Below are 15,328 nucleotides of genomic sequence, written 5' to 3' on the forward strand. Positions count from 1 at the left end.
TTTAATATCTTTAGGGTATGGTTTATTAAAAATTCCTAGTAAAAATGTTTCTGGTTCTTTATCTATCTGTGTTTCTGTTATTTGTTCCAACCATTTTTTGATGTTAGACCAAAACCTTCTATCATTTATGGTGGACATGCCCGGCAGCAAAGAAAAAAGAACGAATTGCAAGTTATATATAAATACGAAACAGCTAAAGCAAGCTGATTAAAATGTATATTTTAATATTGACTAAAGATAGAACACTTCATGAAAAAAATTTAGGGATTGTTCAAATGGTCATAGAAAGGGAATAGGTGCTTTATGGTTTGTTGCACGGAATGTTTGTCAACAAACAACGAACAAAAGGGACTGTAAAAGTGTACTTCTGCCTCTTTGTTATGTGAAGAGTTGGCTTATGTCAGGAGAAAGAAAAAAATTAAGTTGAATGCACAGGGTTGGATTCTAGATGTCTGTCTCTTAAAATAGAAAGTGGTAAAATGAATGTGGAATGCAGGAAAATTGAATACAACAGTGAGAGACCAGTAGAAAAAGCATACAGCATGCTAAATTAGTAACTATCTAATTTAAGTGAGGAGTGAATGAAAGAGTGGGACAGGCTGAGATGAAGTAGAAAACTGAAAATAATAGCTAGAATTGATGAGATACAAAGGAAAAATTGCTAAGATTACAGACTAAAAGATAATGCACGAGTAAGAAGGAAGCCAGGATACAAAGGCATTAAGAAGTATAGCAAGCTCTGTTGGTGTAAATCAGATTTTCCTTTTCCTTTTCTTTTATTTCATGCTCTTTATTCCTATGTTTATTATTTAACTCTTTTTCTGTGCTCGGTTCTGTGGGCGTGGCTTGGTAGACATGGTGTGGCTTGGTGGGCGTGGCAGGGGAAGGATACTGTAAAATCTCCATTTCCTCCCCACTCCAGGGGAAGGTTACTGCAAAATCCCCATTTTCTCCCGATCAGCTGGGACTCTGGAGGCAGAGAATAGATGGGGGCCACTACCAGTTCTCCAGAACTGGTCAGAACCTGCTAGATACCTCCTCTGATACACCCCCCCAAAAGGGAACAGTATGGTATGTATATATGTACATAAGTGCACAGCGAACCAGGCCAACTTTGGGCCCTAATTCTATACCCAATACTTACAAGGTGTGGAGGGATTCTGGCTACATGCTAGAATGTCAGGGCAGAAATAGCAGCACAGGAAAAGCTGACAAGTCTGCATCAGAAGGTAGACAACAGAAGGGGCAAAAAAAGCACAGTATCACCCATAGGCCCCATACCGTTCATGCTGCATCCAGTGCAAAAAGCAGGAGAGTTTAGAGGAGCTTAAAAACAAATGCAAATACAGCAGGGGTGAAATCCAGCAGGTTCTGACAGGTTCTGGAGAACCGGTAGTGGAAATTTTGAGCAGCTTGGAGAGCCGGCAAATACCACCTTTGGCTGGCCGCAGGAGTGGGGTGGGAATGGAGATTTTGCAATATTTTTTTTTTTAAATTTGATTTATATGCCGCCCTTCTCCAAAGACTCAGGGCGGCTTACAATGCGTTAAGCAACAGCTTTCATACTTTTGTATATTTATACAAAGTCAGCTTACTGCCCCCACAATCTGGGTCCTCATTTTACCTACCTTTGAAAGGATGGAAGGCTGAGTCAACCTTGAGCCTGGTGAGATTTGAACTTGCAGTAATTGCAGGCAGCTGGTGTTAATAACAGTGCTTTAGTCTGCTACACCACCAGGGCTCCCCCATGAGTGAGGGAACGGGGATTTTGCACTATCCTTCCCCTGCCACGCCCACCAAGCCACACCACGCCCACCATGCCACGCCCACAGAACAGGTAGTAAAAAAGAATTGGATTTCACCACTGAAAAACAGTCTTTTTGGCACCGGACAACCGTACAACTTTCACGTTGCTTCGAGAAAGGCCAGGATATGGTGGACTCCAGTCACCGAGCGTTCCCTGCGGGGAGGAGATCGGTGGGTCTTTCTTTGAAGCTGAAATCCAAACGGCATCCAAAATAAACCTCCTTCTCCTCCCTTGGGTTTACTCCTCAATAGCCAACTACAGGCTTGAGCTTGACGCTGCTGCTTTCGGGCTACCAATATCAGCGCCGGCAGCCTCCGAGGGGGAAAAAAAAAACCCCGCCTGGAGAGCCTAAATGGTTCTTAAGCCAGAGCAATTTAGGAGCGCAAACTTTTTGAGTTCAGCTGATTTCGAGGCCGGGGGGGGCGGGGGGGGAAAGGAGGCGTAGAAAGAAGCAGCGGATAAGAAGGAGAAAACAGACGCCCGAGTCTTGAAAGCCCCTGAACTTCCTTCTCGACCTCCTCGTGATTCTCCAGCCCGGTCCAAGTGGGAGGAATCGCTTGGCTTTCTCTCACACCCCTTTCTCTCTTTCCCTCCAGGGGACGAAAGCGGAGGGCGCGCCACGCCGAGGGCTCCGGCTCCCGTCTCCGCCCCGCTCCGGAGTTTATTTGGGTCCTCCGCAGTTTCGTCCTGGTGTGGGGGAAGATGGAAGGCTACAAACTTTTCCTGGCCTTCCTCGCGTCCGCTTTGCTGCTCGGCTTCCTCTCCGTCGTCTTCGCCCTGCTCTGGGTCCTCCGCTACCGCGAGGGGCTCGGCTGGAACGGGGGCTCGGCCGAGTTCAATTGGCACCCGGTCCTCATGATCACGGGCTTCGTGTTCATCCAAGGGATCGGTACGTAAGGCGGACGGAGTGGGTGGGTGGGTCGGTGGGCAGTCGAGCGATCGGGCCCGGGGGGGGGGAGGTGGGGTGGTGGAGAGGGAGGAGGGCGCGAGAAAAGGCTGCTGGGCTTTATTTTATTTTTCCCTGCAAACGCGGTAGCGCACATAGAAGCAAGCGAACTTCCATACCATGCGGGCTTCTGTTACCTCCCCCGTGTGTGTGTGTGTGTGTGATGGGGGCGGGGGGGGGCTTGTGGCAGACTGACAGGGACCGTCAGCTTTCCCGTCCCGGGTTGGCACTGCAACCTCAAAAGGCGGCGCTCGCGAGGGCTGCGGTGCCAAGTTTAGGATCGCAACTCCAAGATGAGCGGATCTCTCTAGTCGCTGGCCGTGCAAGTTGGACTTTTCCCAGGATGGAGGGGAAACCCGCAAAGGGTTCCAGGAATTCTCCTGCCTTGGCGGACCTGTCGTTCTGCCTCCCACTCACACCCCAGATCCGCCTCCTTGGTTCTTGAAGCAGGCTCTCCAGACCCGCTGGCCCGGGAACGGTGCCTTTTGGCATCTTTTAGCTAGAAAGTAAGCCTCGCTCCCATTGCGTCCAACCTAAGGAGTGTTGAAGTTGGAATTGGAGTTGGGGAGTCCTTGGCGCTCCCCGAGTTTGCTTTGCAGACGCTTCATTACCCAACTGGGTAAACATACTTAAGAGGTGTTGCAAAACTGCCAGCCAGATTCCGAAAGCGGACTGTCGCGACGCGCATATTCTATTCCTCGGCTTTTCTGTTTACCCGTATAATTAGTCATATCTCGTCCAGAGCAAGAAGGGCGTGAGGTATTCAGGCCTCCCTGTTTTGGTTTTTTTTTTTTTTTTTCTTTCCCTCAGTGACTCTGCGTTTTTAATAGCAATGGCTTTGGAACCGTTAATTCTCTGCAGCGACTGTTTCACTGAAGCCGTACCTGACTTGAAAAAACGCAAATGTCACAACTCGAAAATGCTAGTTCGCAAGCAGTTGTAAATATGGGCGGGGAGAGGGAAGATTGCTACAAGTGTGACTAATCGGGATGGTGCAAAAGAAACCAGTGTCTGGTTTACTGAAAAACCCCATTGTGTTCTGATGATTATACAGTTCCCTCAGTTTCTGTAGGATTGTTGTCTTAATATATATTTGACCATCTTGATTCTAGTTCGTGAAAGCTTACAATAATTTTATTTCACTGATGATGCAGGAATCAGCTCTGTAGAATGCCTTGTAATTAATAATCATCTTGTACTGAATGCTAGATTTTGTGTTATTTAAAATAGATTAAATACTGTAATGGGAGGAAAACCCAGCTAGGGACTAAACACTTGGTAAAGTAATATGAATGGCGAAAGAAAGGAGTCTCAAGGGTAGAAAAACTCTAGTAGGAAAAAAACCCGCTAAAAATAAATACACATACAGTGTATAGTATTGATACTATATGAGGTTTATAATTTCTGATAAGTATAGGAAATCAGATTTGGGCTTGTAAATTAATTGTACAAGCTGGGAGTTGTTAGGTCTTCAGAGTCCAGAAGAAGAAAAAACAAGAGACTTTAAAAGTAAAAGCAAACCATAAGAAAAGTTGTGTGCTTAATTTTAACAAATACATTTCTGTTCATGGAAGGATCAGTGCAATTTATCATTCACCTGTTAAAAGGTGTGACTGCTAAATATTTTAAACTACAGTGTGCAATATGCCAGGCACTGGAAACTTTATACCTTGCCCATTGGCATCTGGTCATGCTCACAGCCAGATCTGATTCTTCCTCCTGATATGCTGCACAATGGCCCTCTGAAATTATATTCATTTACAAGAACACCTTTGGAAATCAGATATTTTTAGAAAGGAGATGTGGTATGTTGCAGTTTTGTATGAAATTATGCTCACCTATCCAGAAACAAATACAAAGAGAGGTAGGAGTCTGTGTTCTCAGGATAAAAGGGAACAAAAAGGCACAATTTGCTTCCTGGTAAATAGGAGTGTTGCCAGTGGCTATGTCACCATGGCAGCTACTACTTATGAAAAATGTACATAACGTATTCTCAAGTATAGTCACTGGATGTGTCCCATCCCATCATTGCCTGATCTTATTAGTTCTCTTTATTTCTCTCTCTATACAGACACACAAACACATACACACACACACACACACACAGATGCATACACATTCATTCATTCATTGGGGTTAGAATGGCACTTTAAGCAGATATGCTGGCAATAGTTAACATTCTTAAGGGATTTTTCCCCCTATTCAACTGGATTTTATTTTGGTTTCCCATTGTTACATAAGCAATATCTATTGTATATCCAGTATGTTCCTCCTAATATTATTTTACCTGTACATTATTCATGCCAGTAAAACAATTTGGATGGAAAAATATGCAAACTATTGCAAGTCTGTGATGATGTAAATAATTTGGCAGGTGTGTTTTATCCTTGATTTAAGATCGGGGATTACTGTGATACTGAAATTGGGATTTTTTTTTGTCTTGGTTTCTATTTGTTTTTATATACCACCCAGGTCTGTGGGGACTGGGGTAAATTATAAGTACTGTTAAAAAACAAATAAAACACTATAAATTCATATAGGAATAAATTTGTTGAGGGTTGACAGAAGTGGATTGAGTTTATAACATTCACACTATACAGTGGATTACTGTAAATATATAATTCTTAAGTACTAAACATAGTACCATACTTACATAATAGAAGCTATTTGCACAAGTTAACGGAAGGAAAAGTGCATAGCATGATTGTGAAAACAGACTCCTGAGTTGTAAAAAAACAAGAGAATAGGGAAAATGGCTAAGTGGTGAAATTTTTTTGTAACAGTTTATTTTCAGTTCAGCCAAGGTGCTACTATTTAGGAAAACTTGTGATTCCAGTTTTTATTAGTGTCAACTTTTGTTATGATAATCCCAGTATATCTTGGCAAGATCATACTAAGAAAGGGTAGTCTAAATGTTCAAATGTTATGAGTATTGGAGGGCACATGAGGCAGAATTACATAAGTATTTTATGAATGCTTTACAAAAATTCATATGGGGAATACATACCAGAGTAATATGCTTTATATATATATATTTGGAATCAGAATTTTTGTGGCTAAGCAACATGATTCTTAAGTGAGTCATGCCCGATTTTATAACCTTTTTAGGCACGGTTGTTAAGCAAATCACTGCATTTGTTAAGTGAATTGCACAGCATTAAGCAAATCTGGCTTCCCCCATTGACTTTGCTTGTCAGAAGCTGTCTGGGAAGGTTACAAATAGGAATCGCATGATTCCGGGATGCTGCAACTATCATAAATATTTGCTGGTTTCCAAACGCCTGAATGGTGATCATGTGATCACAGTGATGTCATGACAGACTTAAGAGTGAGGCCTGGTTGTAAGTCATTTTTTTTTCAGTGCCATTATAATTTCAAGGAGTTGCTAAACGTAAGTGGTAAGTTGTTTTATGCTTCTTTACATAATACTTATTACAGTGGTGCCAATAAAAGGCAAGTGGCTGATTTATCAAAATATGATTTGGTAGCAAAATACAAACTGTATTTAAAACCGCCATTTTTACTATCAACCTCTTAAAGATTTTAACGTAAGATTATCCCTTCAATTTGAGTGGGCTTTTTTTTTTAATTTTGGGAAAAGCTATGAAACTGGAGTATATGCAGTTAACTTAAACGGTGTCAAATGTCAATATTATATTTCATATAGGCATGGGGAAATGGACATTGAGTCTTTTTCCAGGATATTCCATTTGGGGACAGAGATTTATTTATGACTTTTATAGCACAAGTCCTTGGCACAGGTGATGTGCATGTTAGTAAATATTTAAAGATATGGCTCTTAGAAAATATGTATTAGTCCAGATGGAGTACTTTGTTCCTTTTTTTTGTTATCAAGAAGCTTATCATAATGTTAATATCTACCTACTCATGTATTATGACCAATGTATTATGTGCTGCTGCTAAATTCTCTTCAATTTTTTTACTGGCCTAATTAGAAGATAAATAAAATAATGTACTCGGGTCATTCTGTGACATATGGGCTGCATGAAATATACCTTTTATTCAGTCACTCTCTCTCAGCCCAACTCACCTCACAGGATTGTTGTGGGGAAAATAAGAGGAAAGAATATTAGGGATATTTGCCACCCTGAGTTATTTATAAAAATAATAAAGTGGGGTAAAAAAGTAACCCCACCTCTGTAAATTTTAAATGGAAGAATGTCAGTGATTCATCAGGTTCTGTTCTGCAGCTTCCTCCCCCAGAACCCTCCTCTCAATGGGTAAACTCAGTTTTCCTTCCTTTTTTGCATATTTTGCTATGTTGTTTTAAGGAACCTATTTGCAGAAGGTTAAGCCGTTTATTTCTCCCCTAAAGGCCCCAAATTCTTCTGGCCCAATCCACTACTAGAATGTAGCCATTTACTTACTATGCATAATCCAGTGAGGTTATCATGCAGACAAAGTGTTCTGCCTTTTTAAGGTGAAATGTGCACCAGGTTTGTTTGTTTTTTAACGGAGTTCCTTGTTGTTTTATGAAAGATGGGTGCGCTATCTGATTTCCAATGTGCACATAGCTGATCTCACCCAAACAGTTTAGTAAATTGTCACAACTGGAGATTCTAACAATTCAATTCAATCCTAACAATTCAGGATTTGTAAACCATCGCAGAATATATACGCAAGAGCCAACTTTATTGGTTGAATCTGGTATAGAAGGAGCACCCTAAGCCAGGAATTTTAATTAAAAAAAACAGAAGAAGATTTTGTTCAATGTGTTGAGTCAGGCCATCTATCTAATCTAGCAGGATTGCCAGTCAGTCTCCAAAAACTTAGATACAGAACTTTATCACTCTGTCTCCGAGATACGCCCTTTTTCTTCTAAAACAAGATCATTTTAAAAAGTGTGTGTGTGTCAATATCTGAATTCTTTCCCTCAGAAAAGGGATAAACAGTAAAATGAGAAAGACCTATTTGTTGAAGGAAATTCTCAAAAATGTCGCATGTCATTAGAATAATGCAAGAACAGTTTTAACGTTCCTAATAAAGTTAGTTTTGTTTTAACCTTCGGAATTCTTCCTTATTTCCCAATTGCAGCAATTATTGTATACAGGTTACCATGGACCTGGAAATGCAGCAAATTTTTGATGAAATTAATCCATGCTGGGTTACATACCGTTGCTCTGACACTTGCTATTATTTCCCTGGTGGCTGTTTTTGATTTCCATAATGCTCAAAATATTCCTAACATGTACAGTCTACACAGCTGGATTGGATTGACTGCTGTAATTCTTTATGCTCTACAGGTTAGATGTCATTTATAAACTATACTTAAAAACAGAATAAGATTATTTTAACTTCTATCAAAATGTGCTGTGTATACATTAATTTTAATGAGGGATTTTGTATTTTGCACTTCTTATACATAAACCTTACAACTCAATAAAATAACCTTTGTGGAATGAAGGCGAATATAGGTGTCCCAGGATAATGATGTAGGATCCAATCTGGGTTGGTCACCGGGACTGAGCTTTTGTCTTCTAAGCTTTCAGACTTGTGCTGGAGCCTCTAGAGAGAAGTTCCCTGAAGATGGGCTCCAGCACAAGCCCAAAAGCTTGGAAGACGAAACGTCAGCCGCATTGATTGATCCAGATTGGATCCTTCATTAATCTCTGTGTTCATTGTAAACAAAATAAGAGATATAAGGTATTTTACTTTTAAGCAATTGGCATTCTGCTACAGAAATCTGTCCAGGAACTAAAAATATTTTCTTAATAAACATTTTGTAATTGCAATTAAAAAAACTAGTTTGCCAATATCTTGCAGATTGTAAAATAACACTTAAACATAAAGGCAGTTGTTTAGCTTCTTAAAAAATATGAGAAGAGACAAATTATTTGCCAAGAAATGAAGCCAGTGTAAGTATTTGTAAGAGGATCTTTTTCATAAGAGGTAAATTTAAAAAGACAATATTATACACATCGTTTTGTGTCATTTCAGTAGTCTCTGAAAACAGTCTTTCTATTTTAAGTACTTTTAGTAGGGAACTTTTTGGTTCTCCAGCTTTTATTAAATTTTTTGAGAATGTTGCTCTTTCTATATTCAGAAGTGTTTCATTTTACCACCTTTGTAGAGAGTTTTTCATATAATTTTTACAGGGTATCTTATAAATACGTTCAGACTTCCTTGTTTTTAATAGTAGGAAAGGAAGTAAATGTATATCATTTAATGTAAAAATTTTATATATAAGTTGGGGAAGCCATTGCCCTCTAGAAGAGCTGCATGCTAACGGTGAGGAATATAGTTTAGCTCAACAGAATTTGGAGATCCAAAACATTCTTACTTCTTAGAGAAGAGAATAGGGTCCAAAAGGATGATTGTAGTCCTAAGCAGCTTGCCCCGATAAGCAACTAATTGCTCATTGTATTTGAAAGCACACATTTTAAAAAGGTGGCAAAAGATTTGGCACTGGTAGCCACTCCAGTTTCAGGATTGTGGCCCAAAGCCGCAAATTTAATCGCAGTATTTTTAAGGAGTTTCTATTCTGATTCTATGGCTCGTAAAATGCAAGATTTTGTAGCCTGGCATATTAAAATAATACACACAGGCTATGCAATTTATTTCTGTTTATCTGTACTTTATGCCAGATGGCTTGATTGGGAATATAAAAATGTAGTCCACCCACACAACCAGTCACTGAATTCTGTGGATGTGTTCCTAATTCCTTAGTATGAAGCTCCCCTCCAGTCTGAGAATTTACATTCTCAGGAATGGGCCAAAAACAATTGTAAATAAAAATGGCCATACAGGTAGTCTTCGAGTTATGACCACAATTGACCACAATTGAGCCCAACATTTATGTTGCTAAGTGAAACATTTGTTAAGTGAGTTGGCCCCATTTTACGACTTTTCATGTCACAGTTGTTAAGTGAATCAGTGCAGTTGTTAAGTTACTAACACTGTTGTTAAGTGAATCTGGTTTCCCCATTGACTTTGCTTGTCAGAAGGTCATAAAAGCGGATCACATGACCCCGGGACACTGCAACCGTCATAAATGTGAACCAGTTGCCAAGAAACTGAATTTTGATCAAATGGCCATGGGGATGCTGTAATAGTCATAAGTGTGAAAAACGGTCATGTATCACTTTTTTGTAACTTTGAACAGTCACTAAATGAACTGTTGTAAGTCGAGGACTACCTGTTCTTCCTGGCTAGAGTAACAATTTAAGGTGGTTAAAATGAGTGGGGAATACTACTGACAGATAGGTATTAATTTAACACCAAAGAAACACTTAGTGTGTTAAGATAAACGAAAGAAAATAGGAAATAAAAGAAATAAGATAAATAAAATAAATATCAAAATATTTTTAAAATAATAATAAAAAGAAGAAATAGCCTCTGCTCTGTCTGTTTAGATCAGCCATAGGACACTTGGCCTTCCAGAAGAGTGTCGAGCCCATGCTCTGCCAACCGCCCCTGGGGTCCAAGACTGCTATGCAATTCTGGGGGAGTTGGGTTTGATGGGCTGAAGGTTCTCCCTCTGCCTTTTAGCTTACACAGTTTTCCCTTTTAACTTTGTTTAATTGGTTTTTAGCTTGTTTTTAACCATAGCTTTTATATCATTATGTGATGGGTGGTATAAAATGTCCCATGGGTTTTCAAAGATTTCAGCAGATAATTTAGGAATCAAATTTGGCACTGCCTCATAAATTATTTTCATGTTTGTTTTTAAAGTAATGTATACCATTGCCATTTGCTAAGTGTTATCTGTGTATCAGCTTGTTTTAGGCTTTGTGGTCTTCCTACTTCCCTTTACTCCGACTTCTCTTCGGACAGCTCTTATGCCAATACACACATATTCAGGTCTTCTCATCTTTGGAACAGTGATTGCCACAGCCCTAATGGGAATTACAGAAAAACTTATTTTTAGTCTGTAAGTATTTGGATGTCGCTAATTTTTTTTTTTACAATGACATTTACTAATTGAGCATTGTTAATTTGTTTCCTTAATTTTAATTTGTTTTTCCCTGAAGGAATATAATTCCCTATCGCGATTCCCCAAAAGAAGCTATTTTTGTCAATGTTCTGGGTGTCCTGATTGTCACCTATGGGGCTGTAATTATGTGGATGGCTACAAGGCCTCATTGGAAGCGCCCACTCGAACACGTTTTCCAAACCCATCAAAGAATTGGAGAAGGATTCAGTGAGGAGGACTGTCATAATCCAGATTTGGAGATCAGCAGTGATGAAGCTGCTAGAAAAAGAAACCCCAAATCTGATGAAACTGGACAGAGATCAACTATGTAAAGAAAGTATATAACAAAATTTGCAATGAAGAAAATTCTCTCTCCCTATTTTCTCCCAGCTCTTCGACACGCTATACTTTCCTTTATTAATATTGTTAGAATTTTCTGAATAAATGAGAAGAGTTAGTAAAGAGTTTAATTTTAGAAGTATCTGTGTTCATATGGTGCCACTATGGTAACTTGTACTGTATTTCTTGATAATTTGGGGGGGGGGAATCTGAAATTATCACCAGGTCAGCTACATGAAATGCTTTTTCATTGTTATTGACTGATGGAAGAAGTACAAGATGAACAATTAGATTTTAGATATTGGAAGAAAGTTATGAAGAAAGGGAGGAGAACTCCACTGAATAAAATGGCTAAAACCCTTGATATTTCTTTAATGTTGTTCAAACTTGTTTCCATAACACAATGGAATTTCTGGCCATCTTGGAAAGCTGAATGATTGATTCCACAATTCATTCACCTTCATTTTCTCTTGTGATGTTGCTTTCCATTGGCAGTGGAGAAGAACTGTGTATTCTGCAGTTCAATAGTATGATTATGGTGGCCAGAGAGAAGGAAGAGAGTGGAAAAGCAGGTGGTTGTGTGGATGATAATTTGATTACCCTGTCTAGCTTCTTTTTTCACATAGGTGCCAGCTTCTCATACAAACACATCTTCTAGTATCACAGAAAACTCAGACATTATTGCTATAAGGCAATCAGTATTGTTTTTGTACAACCATATTTAAATAAATATTGGCTTTATACAGTAACTCCATTATTTGGATTAAATATTATGTTAGAGTATTTACAGTTTGTTCAGATTATAAGGCAATATAATGTAGGCTAGGCTAGACTAGACGACTAGACTAGACTAGACTAGACTAGACTGGAAGGAACCTTGGAGGTTATCTAGTCCAGCCCTCTGTTCAAACAGGAGAACCTATACTATTTCAGATGAGTGACTGACTAGACCAGGGGTGTCAAACTCGCATTGCGACTTTTTTCTCCTTTGCTAAACTGGGCGTGGGTGTGGCCAACGCATGACATATTCGGACCATCGTCCGCGAGTTTGATATCCCTGGTCTAGACTCTTCTTAAAAACATCCAGTGATGCAGCGCCCACGATTTCTGGAGGCAAGCTGTTCCACTGCTAGGAAGTTTCTCTAGACCTAACTAAATTAAAGCTGTGTTACTCTCAACTCTTACTCTTAAAGAATGCCATTTCAACATGTACATTCAGGAGTGTTGCAGGGAAAAAAAATGAATTAATTTTTTTCATGGATAATAGATGGCCAGCATTGTGTATATTTGGCAAAGAACAAGCCGCCTCTCTGATCTCATTTTCCTTAATGAACAACTGAAGCTGTTGCATTCTTCTAAATTGATGGCAGTTACTACATATTTTGATAAGCTACTTATTTTTAGGAGGAGGAACGAGCTTTCTTCAAAAAAACTATACAGTATTGAAAATAATTGGGACATTCAACCTCCATTTTATGAGACGATGCTGTGTTTTAGGATTGTCCAATTTGTATGTTTTGATTTGTCCGGTGTGCAAAAGATCAGGTCCACAGTGGAGGTTCAATTAAACTAATTGATTGCTAAAAGCCTATTCACAGGAATCTTCTTAGCTAACATGTAAGAGTTAGATAAGGGTTAACAGCATTCAAGGGAGGGGGGAGGCTTGGACTTAGTTCTCTTGTGACTATATAGGGATTCTAGACTGGTCCCCCTTTTTACTCTACTCCCAGTTTCTTCCATCTCTTCTCCTACATGCTTCTCCTTTTAGAGCGTCAGGTGACATCATTAATCCTAAACCAGCCCTCCCTGTGTCACTGCCAGCTATATGCCAAATCTGTAGTGTTTCCATTTTTCCAAGGACATTTAACACAAGCTTATATAGAGGATTAATGGCATTTTATTTTTGCTCTTCATAACTTTATTTAGAAATTATTGAAGCTAAAAATGCCATCTATGTTTACTTTTTAGTTTAACAATAAAAACTAGCTAGACCAGAGGTGTCAAACTCAAGGCCTGAAGGATGGATCTGGCCCACGGGGCCACCCTGGAAACAGCAAAGGACCAGCCCACGGTGCCTCTGCCAGCTCCATTTTTGATGGCAGAGCATTGCAGAAGGCCATCACAGCCAAAAACGGCACTCGCGAGGACCATTTTCACCAGCAGAGTGCTCGGGCCACCACAAGTTCCCCTGACACGAGTGACATCGAGTTGGCCATGCTTATCCCGGTCCCCCGAGGTTAAGCACAACCATGATCCAGCCCTCAATGAAATTGAGTGTGACACCCCTGAGTTAGACTATTGGAAGAACCCTTTAGCTATTGTTATAGAGGATGTTACACAGAATAAAAGACAAAACTTAATCTTATTCTAGGCAATATTGAGAAAATGTAGTCAGCACATCCTTGATTACATTTTGAAAAGACCGTCTAAATGTATATCTGGACAGTATGGAATGAAGTATGTAATTGGACTTTAGGGAAGCTAATCCGATTTTTGAATTATCATTGCAGCTCATTTGGAAAAAAGATCAAAACTACAGCAGCAAACTCAGAGCCTTAAAAAAAAAAAACCCTCTTCTCAATACTTTTAACTGACTTCCAAAATCAGTTTGGCTTTTACTCTAATTTGTAATGTAAATTAAAACATTCGTTCTAGTGACATCTCAGAAAATTACTACTTAGTTTCTGAAAGAAAACAAGAAGATATTTCATGTCAGTGTCCTTATCCTGACTAGTCTGCTATTGTGGACAGGAAAAGAAAGTGAGCAGTTAAATCTGTCAACTTTCTGTGCCAGAAATTGTCTTTTCTATCCTGATTTGCTGCTGGTTGCAGTGTTACTGTGAGTCATTATAAGAGTGATCTTAGGAAACAGTGGCCCTTCCTCAAACTTGCTTTTCAGATAAGTTGGGATTGCAGCTTCCAAAATGAAGAATAATGAATTGATATCTCAATATTAGGTGAGAACTGCTGTACTATAGATGATAAGGCCCACCCCAAACATCTTCGTAGCCATGTTCTATGTTAACGGCTTTAGAGAAGCCAAGGTTCTTCTCAGGATATTAACCTGAATGCTCAGTAGGGTAACGGTAGAAGGTGTAAAACTTGGCAAACTCCAATGTCTACAGAAGACAGTGGAAAAGAAGAATGTGCATTATGATAGCCTTTATATTTTGAATTTTTAAACATAGCAGAATTATTGACACCAAAGATTGTCTTATGGAGTGTTTCTCGACCTTGGTAACTTCTATGATGTATGGACTTCATCTCGAATTCCCCAGCCAGCATGCCACACATCTTAAAATTGCCAAGGCTGAAAAACACCAGTTTTCTATATCAGTGGCTGTATGTGATCCACGTTTCTAAAAGAATGCATGCTTTACTATATATTAGAATAAACAGTATAATTTTAATAAAAAGTGAACTTGGATATTGCCAATATTACTGTAGAAATATTTGGAAATCCATTTGAATATGGGATCAGTAGTACTTTGTAAAGTAAAAAATTTTGTAACTATTTTTATATTGCAATAAAAACTATTGAAGAATCTACAGTGTTCTGTGCTAGTAATAATGGCTAAACTGTATGCTGATTTGAAACAGAACGTGGAAATTGCAGAGGATGAGTGACAATCATTTTTTCTCTGTTAGAATAGGTGGCAATTCCTTCTTATCTAATATTAAGATGTGTTGATTTCTGAGCCTCTGAGTGGATTTTGAGGATAAACAAAGAGAGAAGTCTATTACACTACTAGTTTACTTGGGCAATGTTGGATTTTTGTCCTAGAATTACAAAGGTTTCAGTTGAATTCATCATTTAGACACATTATTTTTTTTTTTTTTTCAATTTATAGGAACCATAAAAAAAAGATCCTGTTTGCCAAGGAGTCATGATACCTCCAGGATCTGAACACAATACATAACAACCATGGCTGATTAGGCATATTGAATATTAAACACTTATGGCTGTTTAGGAATTAATACAGGCAGCTTATTAACATTGTTAAATGCCAAAAGTAGTTGAAGACTCTTTTTTTTCAGCTGGTGAAAAAGAGATGGCAAAATGCCACTAAAATAAGATAATGTATATGTGTTGATTTATTTTCCTATAATGAAAAAAACCCTTACTGGCGATCATATATTAAACTGGATATTAGCTTTCACACGACAAAAAATTACAAGGAAACAAAGTAACCCAATAGTGTAATAAACTACAGTGATTTCTATTCTACCAGCAGCGTATGGTAACTGGACCACATGAAGATAATTAAACTGTCAGTTATTTATCATACCAGCTCCCTCTATT

At 39.0% G+C, this 15,328-nt stretch overlaps 1 protein-coding gene across 1 annotated transcript; it reads left to right on the plus strand.

Moving 5' to 3' along the window:
- Positions 1-1,876: 1,876 nt before the first annotated feature.
- Positions 1,877-14,572, plus strand: CYBRD1 (cytochrome b reductase 1). The gene is made up of 5 exons (XM_087884741.1): positions 1,877-1,977; positions 2,404-2,696; positions 7,809-8,017; positions 10,490-10,644; positions 10,745-14,572. Exons 2-5 carry the CDS (start codon positions 2,510-2,512, stop codon positions 11,016-11,018), a joined length of 825 nt encoding a protein of 274 aa, XP_087740867.1. The 5' UTR covers positions 1,877-1,977; positions 2,404-2,509; the 3' UTR covers positions 11,019-14,572.
- The last annotated feature ends 756 nt before the right edge of the window (positions 14,573-15,328 follow it).

Source organism: Pantherophis guttatus, chromosome 1, assembly GCF_059756535.1.
Source record: "Pantherophis guttatus breed Tessera chromosome 1, ASM5975653v1, whole genome shotgun sequence".
Lineage (NCBI taxonomy): Eukaryota > Metazoa > Chordata > Lepidosauria > Squamata > Colubridae > Pantherophis > Pantherophis guttatus.

Excerpts from the sequence above, each read along its gene's own strand:
- CYBRD1 (XM_087884741.1), top strand. The coding sequence starts at position 2,510 with ATGGAAGGCTACAAACTTTTCCTGGCCTTCCTCGCGTCCGCTTTGCTG. Across the intron at positions 8,018-10,489 it reads TAATTCTTTATGCTCTACAG|CTTGTTTTAGGCTTTGTGGT; the intron begins GTTAGATGTCAT and ends TCTGTGTATCAG. Across the intron at positions 10,645-10,744 it reads GAAAAACTTATTTTTAGTCT|GAATATAATTCCCTATCGCG; the intron begins GTAAGTATTTGG and ends TTTTCCCTGAAG.